Source organism: Amborella trichopoda, chromosome 13 (genome assembly GCF_054954075.1).
Source record: "Amborella trichopoda isolate Santa Cruz 75 chromosome 13, AtrichopodaSantaCruz75HAP2 v2.0, whole genome shotgun sequence".
Lineage (NCBI taxonomy): Eukaryota > Viridiplantae > Streptophyta > Magnoliopsida > Amborellales > Amborellaceae > Amborella > Amborella trichopoda.
In genome coordinates, this window is record NC_142348.1 from 6,862,504 (window position 1) to 6,873,288 (window position 10,785).

The 10,785-nt window shown below is 37.0% G+C and overlaps 1 protein-coding gene across 1 annotated transcript; it reads right to left on the minus strand.

The window, feature by feature from the left end:
• Positions 1 to 3,502: 3,502 nt before the first annotated feature.
• LOC18423933 (pectinesterase 3) lies at positions 3,503 to 8,944 on the minus strand. The gene is made up of 2 exons (XM_011630179.3): positions 7,711 to 8,944; positions 3,503 to 4,610 (listed from the first exon to the last, which is right to left on the minus strand). The coding sequence occupies exons 1-2, from the start codon at positions 8,906 to 8,908 to the stop codon at positions 3,934 to 3,936; spliced, it is 1,875 nt and encodes a 624-aa protein (XP_011628481.1). The 5' UTR covers positions 8,909 to 8,944; the 3' UTR covers positions 3,503 to 3,933.
• Positions 8,945 to 10,785: the final 1,841 nt, after the last annotated feature.

Consider the following 10,785-nt stretch of genomic DNA (forward strand, 5'->3'; position numbering starts at 1 on the left):
TACTTCGGTATCTATAGAGCCGAAGTTTGTTGGGTGATCGGTACGATTGTAGTCGAAGTTCCTTTAGAGCTACTAAAGATGATGAGAGAGAGAGAGAGAGAGAGAGAGAGAGCACAGGTAAGGTGAAAGAAGTGAAAGACAAAGTAAGGTGAAGGAAAACACTAGCACCAGTTTCTTGGAGAAATAGGAATAGCCACGGTAAGAAGACAATATTCACCTTTTTTAAAAAGAAGACAAACACCTCCAACTTTTATCAAGGAGAGAGCTTGACGTTTTGAGATGAAAGATACATAGGAAGAAGAAAATGAGGTAAAGAGGGGAATTTTGATGAGAGAGAAAAGAAGGTGTTAGATGAGAGGGAGTAAGTAAAAAAAGATGAACGGTGATTGTAATAGTAAGGGAGAGAAACAATGGCAGATCTCAAGAATTTTAGAGAAGGGGGACAATGACCATGATATTGGTTAGAGAAGGGGACAATGGCAATCTCAAGGAGGAGACAATCGAAGGAGATAGAGATTACATACAATTAGAAATGGTGATGAGATGAGAGATCGCACTTACAGATTATGCTGATGAGAAACGATGGACAAGGTTGAACCACGCTCTGATACCATGTTATAACTGAAAACCTAGGTTGGGTTCTTTGAGAGAGAAAGAAAAAGAATAGACACTTGCACTTCATACGAATCACTTATCCTCTATATTTACATTGAAAGAATATATATATGTTGCAAAAGAATTAAGAGACTATATTGACATTTGAGTAGAGACATGACACTATCTCTTATTTAACACGCCACATAAGGGCTACATCCATGGACACGGCAAACTGAAATACATTATACCGATAAAAGTTTCATAAAATATTTTGGAACAGACCTCGACAAAACCACAGTCAAGTAAACCCTTTTAAACCCGCTCTGTCAAATGGCACCACTGCCAATCTCTCATCTCTAATGCATAACTAAACCATTGTCTAGAAAAATAACTTTGAAAGTAAACGAGACTTTATCTCACTAAAAAGGGAACAACCCAAAATCTATATGGGAACCACTTCTCTACAAGAACACTCAATCTCCAGGAACAAGCCTCTCAATGTCAATAGTCTACAGGTAACATCATCACAATGTTTCTCTCTATAGGAAGCTCTCTTCTTTCTAAGAAGAAACCTTGCATCTTATGCACAGGAGGCCTTGTCCCCCTCTCTCTAGAGAGGAAACCACCTTTCCTATATGGTAACCTAAATAAGACACACAAATTCTCTGCATTTTATTCACATAAATATAAAATTAGGAATCCATACAAAATAGGAAATTTCCTATGGATGTTATATATATCTCAAATGACCAAGAAATATATCCATCCAAGAGTTCTATTCTTTTTGGATTTCTATTTTCTTTAGGAAACTAATTAAATATCGATATCAATCTCACATAATAAGGAGATATATTAATCTCACATAATATGGGAATTATCTCAATCCTACGTAATATATGAATATCTCAATCCTACATAATGTGGGAAATATCTCAATCCCACATAATATGAGAATATCTTAATCCCACATAATATGCAATTTCGTTATGCGGGTGATTTTGGATAGCACTGAATCCAACAATCTCCACCTTGATATCAAAATCCCCTGCTCATTATGTCAACATCAAATGGATAGCTTCATAAATTTTTTATCTTTTTCCACATAAATTTCTTCATCATTCTTGCTAAAAAAAATAATAATTTCCATTAAATTTCTCCACTCCAAACCTTGCATTCAAAACATCTACTGCCATATCGAAAACCTCAAAACCAGGTTCTAATATCACTTGTTGTGGGCAGAAGCTCTAAACCCAATGGGTTGATTTTTGGCAAATAAAGTATGAGAAATAAAGCATGAAACACATACCACATGAATACAAAGATTTACATGGTTCACCCCAGAAAGGCTATGTCCACGAGCACGGCAAACTGAAATCCACTATACCCAAAAAAGTTACATCAAAGATTTTGGAACAAACCTCGACAAAAACACAGTTGAGCAAACCCTTTTAAACCCTCTCTCCCAAACGGCACCATTGTCGATTTCTCATCTCTATTCCATAACTAGACCACTGTCTAATCTCCCATCTGTATTCCATAATTAGACCACTGTCTAGGAATATAACTTTGAGAGCAAACGAAACTTGATCTCAATAAAAGTGAAACAACCTAAAATCTCTCTAGGAACCACTTCTCTACAAAAAATAAACGTCTTGGAAGTCTACAGGAGACATCATCACAAGGTTTTTCTCTATGGGACGCTCTCTTCTTTATAAGAGGAAACCTTACATCTTATGTACAAGAGGCTATGTCCCCCTCTTTCCTATATAGTGACCCAAATAGGGAACACAATTTTTCTACACTTTCATAGTTTCCATAGATGTTACATATATCTCAAAAGACGAAAAGATATATCCATCCAAAAGTCCTAATCTTTTTGGATTTCTATTTCATTTAGTAAACTTATCAAATATGAATATAAATCTAACAGGAAATATCTTAATCCTACATAATATGGGAATTATCTCAATCCCACGGTAATTATCTCAATTCCATGGGAATATCTCAATCCCACAAATAACTCAATCCAACTTAATATGGGAATATCTCAATCCCACAGCGATTTGGTTATGTGTGTGATCCCACGTAATATAAAAATATCTCAATTCGAAAATATCTCAATCCAACCTAATATTGAAATATCTCAATCCCACATCATATAAGATTTGGTTATGCATGTGATTTTCAATAACACTAAATCCAATAGATGATTTCCGGGGTATCAATCAATAAAACTTCGAAAATGTAGCCAACTTAGCATATCCATATGGCAGTTTCCGATAAGGGATGACAACTTGCCACAAACAACTAAAATCTTGCAAAAGACAAGATGAGACGACGCATGGCGTGGAACCCCATCAATCTAATAAAAACTTTGTCCACATCTTTTACACAAATGCGGTTCTAAAGTGATGGACACAAATGAGTTATGGTAGTATCCTCGCGCAAGTGGAGAAATATCATTTTACAAATTCGAGAATGGCCATTACTGTGCAAGATATGGCTCTGATGAAAGTTAATTAGAAGTCCACATACGTGGTTATTTGTCTAGTTTCATGCCTCTTTCCTGCCACTTTCTTAGCATAAATAAGATTGCTCTGAGCTGTTTATTTTAATGAGTACATGAAGGGCATAACAATGTTGCTTGTTGCTGACAAGGATAAACTCCATGTAAGTAATTACTAGTTTCTCATTTATTGAAAATCAATAAATAAACAAAAATATTTATGCTTCTTTTGCTAGCCATATCCAATCCTTTACTTTAGCTGTCTATGGAGAACCATGAGAAGCTCTTTAATGGTCCTAATCAATTGGAACATCATTCACATTTGTGTTGAAGGTGATAAAAGATGATTTTTTGTTTCATCGACAATCATGGAGAGAGAGTGCAATGTTATTTTACACATTTGATGAGAACCACCATTCATTACTAACCCACCACTTGATATTATGGTGACTATAGAAAACTTCTCCCAGGTTTGAAACCAGGGGTCGTAACACGCCCGGTGGCGTGGCCGTTGCCGTTGCCACCGCATTTGAAACCTACTTAACACCTTCTCCAATGCCAAGCGCTTGAATTTTCTTTTCAAATTAAATTTGAATAACTGTTCTTCTCGATACAGGGAAGAATAACAAATCCACCACGACCCCTCAATCAAACAATCTGGTAGCCATTTCTCAGGCCAAACTCTAATCCCATCCCCAGTACATTTACAAACCAAGTATGCCACCCATTCCACCTAAACCTTATCAAATTCAGGCCAATGCCATACAATTCCCAAGCCTATCAAATTACAGCCATAATCGCTCATATTCCAGTCATCAAAGCCCCAAACATCAAAGCCCCGCATTAAAAGCAACCTGAGTTGTTGACAACCACTCTGCCCCCTGTAGAAATGACCCCACGGTAAACCGAGATGCGTCGTTCGGGCTCAAAGCCTTCTGATAACCCACCCAATTAACCCTTCCAGTCACATTTGAACCTGCACCGGTGTTCAAATACTCGCCATAAAAAATTGTCTCAGGAGCAGAGTCACCAACCCAGGGCAACCAACCAGCCGGATTAAGAAACGCACCAATAACTGACTTCATAACAACTGTTGTCGAATACGGCTTCCAAGGCCGACCAAGAAATGTCGGAGCAGTTAGACTTGTCTCTGCAGTGAGTTGACACCCTTGGATTGAGATCCCGGAGTTTTGTTCAGGATCTGTCTTGCCTTGCGCTGTTATTGTATTTTTCTGATTGTCAAGGGGTTGCCTGGATTGGATCTCACAGTTCTGGAACACGACCGCCGAATTGCCGAAGATGAAGTCGACAGTGCCAGAGATGAAACATTCTCTGTAAAACTGGCGTTGGGAGTGGGCATAGAGAGTGTCCTGGAAACCAATGAATTTGCATCGAAGGAAAGCGGAGCGGTCCGAACCGACTCGAATGGCTACAGCCTGGTGCTTCTGGGGGCCAGCTGTGTTCTCGAACCCCATGTCTTGAGCAATGAATCCACGCCCAACCGCAGCTGCAAGAAAATTTAAGAAGATGAGTTCCATCGCCCAAAAGATTCGAGAGGTTTTGCTGAATATTAATATTTGGGGGCTAGTAAATAGAGGGAAATAATTATTACAAAAAATAAAAAGTAAAAAATAAAAAAAAATAAAAAAAAAAGGTAAGAGAGACACCGTGGGGAAGTTAGTATCTTTGTGTGGAGATATGTAATGATACTTGCAACATACTGAACATGTGTTACATCTAACATCAGCCGTCCATTGTCACTAACGATGCGGCTTGCTCATCGCTCAAGCCCACTATTACAGCCTAATAATAGCCGTGCCTTGCTCAAATGGATAACTGCTGCACTGATGCTTCTTGTAGCATACTGTACAGTATTGCACAGGTATTACAGAACGCAAACAGGTTAGTGAGTGAAGATGCGTTAACCTTAAGAAGCTCAGGATTTGGACAATGCCAAAGGTGATTATCCATTTGTAGAGTTTCAAGTTTGTCCATCTCAGCCAGCAAACCCGCCTTTGCCAAAATCAGACGCTTGATGCCAAATGGATATTTTGCACAATTTTTATCATTCAAATTATTAGTTTTATATTTTATTCATGTGTATCTCACTAAGGCGTACACACCTGGAAAATTTCATATCATTATGATTTGTAAAAAAAATTATTTAAATTCAAACACTATCAGGCATACCATGTGATAAATCCGTAGATGAAATACGGTAGAACTTCATCTCTAGGCGTTTTGTAGTGTTTTCCATATATACATATCAATCTGAGCCGTTGAGTTCATATGTTCATATGAGTTAGTGCGTTAATCTCAATATTTTATATATTACTAATAATTTTTTTATTTTTTTGTATTTCTTTGAAATTTTTTTAATATCCCCAAATCTTACCACCCAATTCGAGGAAACTTAAACTTGCAAGGGTGGCAAGTCCAAGTTGGCTAAACACTAATTTGGAAAGACCACCAAATTCTATTGACCAAAGTTCATTGCCCGGATGTTACCAACGCCGAACCCACAGTAATTAATGTCAAAAAAGAGGTTAAATTTCTCATAATATCACTGTAGGGTAAGAAAAAGGAACAAATTATATTTGAGAGTGTGCTTCTAAGTTTTTAGATCAATCATATTTCAAAAAAATATTGAAAATTTTTCAAATCTTCCTTGTTAGGTATATTAAAGGTGGCATATTCAGGGGTATTTTTTGTTATTTGACACTAGCAACATATCGTTTTTGAGGCTTTCCAAAATCAGAATCACAAAAAAAAGATAAAATCATGCTGAGTAGATTTTGAGGATTCTAAAGATTAGTATCACTCACCTACCGATTCTAAGCCAGCATGATCAACTTTGAGTCGGTGTGACGATTTTAAGCCACTGATTGAGTAGATGGACAACAAATACAAGCACAAGCAGGATGCCTGCGTTCTGATCTGCCTTTCTCAATCCTAAGCCAAGCTTTAATTTCTCTTACATATAAACGCAATGTAAATTTCTTGGTGGCAATAAGTTCGATTGCTCTTGACATATATAAATAAATAAAAATAAATAATAAAAAATAAAAAACAAAATTTGCTCTTTTAGACAAGGAAAACATAAACCTAATAAATTTAGAGTTGTACACCTTGACCAAACTAGAAGAGCATACATGCTATACACGCTACATATAATGTCGTAGTTGTCACTCCAGGCTAATCTACATGGTGAAATGTTAGACCGGGTAGCTCGAAAAGTATACAAAAGGACTATTTAATTTTGCGGTAAGGAGGTCACAAACACTCCGGTCCTAATTGTCGCCCCAAGCGAATTTACCGAGTGAAATGTTAGACTAGGTAGATCAAAAAGTATACAAAGGGACTATTTAATGTTGCAGTAAGGAGGTCACAAACACTCTTGTCCATCAATTTTCAAATCAGATGGATATAAGAGTGTCAATAATCAAAAAAGATTTTTCAAACTTGTGATGCACTCCAAACCATCTAATTTGACATCTAATGGCTAAAAGTAAATATCACCACCTTGTAACAAAGATCAATAGTCTCGTCGTATACAATCCCGAATCCTAAAGTCTATGGAAGATTGAAAGATATCCTAGACAAAATAGAGCACCATAGTCTTTTGCCCAATCTATACTACTCAACTCATAAGGCGAATTCTTCATTGGACCTTTGCTACTATGTACCCCTATGGAAAATAATACACTTCTAGGCGAAACAACACTTAAAGCGACCTCAAACTTGGGTACTTCAATAAATACTTTCCCTTTGGCATTAATATATAGACAACAAAACATATGCTCACATTGGGAAATCATATACTATACCGTAAGGTACACCCGCAATATTCACTTTATGTGATCATATATACGGTAGAGATTCATTATTGGTCCCATAAAACATTTTTATAGGTGTGTTTGGCTCTTGGAAAATCTGTCCGAGAGAGATTTTTTTTTTTTTTTTTGGTCAGATACCCTTTTATTATGATAACTATTCTTGTGAGTTTTAGATTTTCGAGAATCAAAACTAATTTTTTTTTAAAATGTAAATCCATCTAAATTTCATTAATATCAATAGGAAAATTGTTTCATGCTTATGGAGACGCATTTCTACCTTTGCACCCCTTAGGTATAAATCATCTATCTTAAAGATGGATACAAATGGGTGGTTCATCTAAAAACAATAAAAACTAACTGTTCAAATGATTTTTTCACATAATTATAATTTTAAAATTTATTTATTTTTCATATTCATGATCTCCATGTTAGAGATTATATGTCTTTAAAAATTGAGTCCAAAAACCTCATCTCAAAAATTATATTTTTAAGAGGGGACTCATTTCTACGTGGACTAATAGAAACCTTGTTCATATCAATAACTCAAAGAAAAATATCTCCATATTTTCAATAATTTTTACAACAACAAATCCCAATTTCAAAAAAAAAAAAAAAGAACAAAAACACGAGAAAAAATCCCAGATTCAAAACTCAAAACCATACGCAAACTTTTTTGGCTTTGATTCCTTATGCCGAAAAAGACAAAAATTACCCAAACTTCGGCCAAGCCTAACTAAATAATGATCTTCCGAGATTTCGAGACAAACTTACCGAAAGTTGCGGTTGAAAAAGTCGGCGTTCCATCAACGAAATTCCGGCTCCCCGAAACAACGGTGACATCCTTTCCGTCGCCGATCAGCATAATGTTCCACTTGCTCTTGTCCACTACCACGTTCTCAAGATAGCGCCCCTTCTTCACGTATATTACGAACCTGCCCTCATTCTTTTTGGGCACCGAGTCAATGGCCGACTGAATCGTCGTAAATTTTCCCGATCCGTCCTGTGCCACGACGGCATCGGCAGAAGAACGCGGGTCCGTACCCTGCAAAAACCGGCGATCTTTTGCCGATATCCACTCTGGAAAATCGCCAGGTACTTTGTTGTTGGCCGCAAGGTCGCCGGAAAAAGAGTTTTCAGATGGAAACTCGCCGGAAAAGTCCAACAAGCGGCGGTTGTTGACGGGAGAATTGCCTGAGAAACCTAAAAGGCGTCGCCGATGAAGCTGGAAACCTAACGAGCTCACTATGTCCATGATTTTCCCGGCTATCGCGAGACTGTTGCTTGTGAACTCGGTCGCGTTCTTCAGAGAGGCCTGAAGCTGATGAAGATAGGGGCCTGATACGTTTTCGAAGCCATCAAAGCAAGTTTCTTGATCTGTAATGGCGGCGCTTAACCATGTCCTCAGATCCTCCACTTTTCCTGCGAGTTTCAGGTGGCCTGAATCATCAACCATAGCTGATAACGAGTTGTTCAATTGATCAATGGCGTCAGCAATGAGCTCTGAGCAATCTTTAATGGCCGCCAATGCTCGTTTATCATTGACCTTTTCCCCTAATTTTGCAGGAATTGTGGAAGCCTTTTCGAGCTCATTCATGGAGACCTTCAAAGAGAGCTTGAAGATGTCTTCTGGATCAATCTGGTTAGGATCCGCAGCTTGTGACAAGCTCGAGAAGCAAGAAGTAGGGTTTTTGGTCACTGAACAGACGGCCTTTATCGACTTTGCTGTTGCCGGCAAATTTTCCGCCCGGGCATTTTGGCCATTTTGGCCCTGCTTTCTAGAAACCCCGATAATCGCCGCAACTATAATGACTATTAGTACCACCGAGGAAAGGGCGATTATGGCGATCCTTTTCCTGGTTTTCCTTTGATATTGGCGCTTCGCTTCGAGATCCTCGTTCACCTTGCCGTAGCCTTTGAATGAGTTGATTCCCCCCTTGAACGAGTTTACCGCCCCCTTAAACGAATTCATCGCCGATTAATTGGGCTTCCAGATACTTGTTTTAGCGAGTAAGAGAGGAGCTCTGGAACACTATATATAGGACATGGAGTTACGATATTAGACTTAAATTTTGCGAATATTTCTAGCGAGCTCTTTATCACGGCCACTTGTTCCTTGAAGCGCGTTCATTGCTACAATGTCAGCGTGGTTTGTAAATTTCGAAAGTACCCATAGGATTTGTCTTAGGGCAAGTCCCCTCGGACCTTAATAAATAAAGTTGAAACCTTAAACAATCATATTAAAGCACACCTCCAAATCTTGCTATGAGATGTATTTTGATGTGAAAAATTTTTAGATTGGTGTAAGTATCTTTTTTTATTTCTATTTATAAATTTAAATTTTAAAAATAGTTCAAACCATACAGATCTATAAACGTATGAAAATCTCGAAAATGGATGGTCAAGATAATGTGTACAAGAAGTATTATATTTAAGATTTTAAATTATTATTTCCCCGTATCTATACATCTATACATTGAGATGATCAATGAGATGTTTTTTCAAAAAAAAAAAAGTATTTTTTTCAAAGGATTTTAGATATACACCTTAATTCTACATTGTATAAACTTTTTCCATGGTTGTTTTGAACGTTTTAGGGAATTTTCATAATTTGAACCAATTACTAAGAGTAGGAAATTTTTTGTACAACCCATTATTATTTTTTTCAGTTTAAGGCGAGGAGATCTTGAATCAAACGATAGACAAATGTCATTAAATAGTTGATGTCAATGGAGGTCCGCCAGCACACTTTTCGCCTTCAATATACATTTAAAAATAATTTTTTTGGTGAAATTTTAAAAGTAATATTACTTGTTAAAATACTGTGTGATCCCGCGCAAGCGTATCTTTGATTCACTCCCTAGGGAATACATTACTGAACGATTATCTCTAGGACAAATTACGGGCATGCACCTCCACAACCTAGAGACCAAAATTTCATGTGCCTTATATAATTATCCCTAAAAGAACAAAGTAGTTATTGGACAATCTATTGTTTTAAAATCTGGATCGATGAAATGGGACATCCATCCAATATATGGTTCATAAAGTTGGATCACTGTTCTAAGTGGATTTGGCTCGGCCCAAATTAGTTATTCTCAAAAATATTTAAAAACAAAAAATAACATAACAATTTATTTTGGGGGATTTCGGGACCTAAAAAAATATAAGATAACCTTAATATATATGAAAGTGGAGATTTTAGGGATGGACCGTGCCAATATCAGTACCTTCTTAGAACTGGTTCTATTTGACCGATTCTCAGTTTGGTTCGACAATTCCCAATTCAGATCCCCGTGTTTTAAAACACTAGGACAAACAAAAAATCACAATGTCAAAATTCAATTTTTTATATGAAAATATTCTAATGATCCTATGGTGAATTCCAAAATTTAAGAGGTAGAAAATCATCTAAAGCATGTTTTTACATGAAGGAATAAATAACACTAACGATGAGTCAAGAGGGACTCCTCCCGTCGAAGAATTTTGGAAAACGCCATTTCCCTCAGCTTCTACATCAATAAAAATAAGAAATGAATACCCAAATACTCATCATATTGAGAGAGACTTGGGATTATTTTGTATTTTAATGGCGTTATTGTAGTAAGGAGACATTTGGAGAACGTTTGGGACCAGAGATGACTTTGCGTTTGATGTGATTCGTTTTGAGACACGCTTTCGTGGTTTTACCACTTTGACTCGTTTTAAAATAAGGTATAACCGCGTTTTATCACTGATTCAGTCCTCCGCTTTTTTAGGCCCATAAGTCATTCATCATACCATGTGCTACCGCTTTTAATATGTTTAAGGTTTGGTGAGGTTTGTATAAAGTGCGACCTTATAATATTC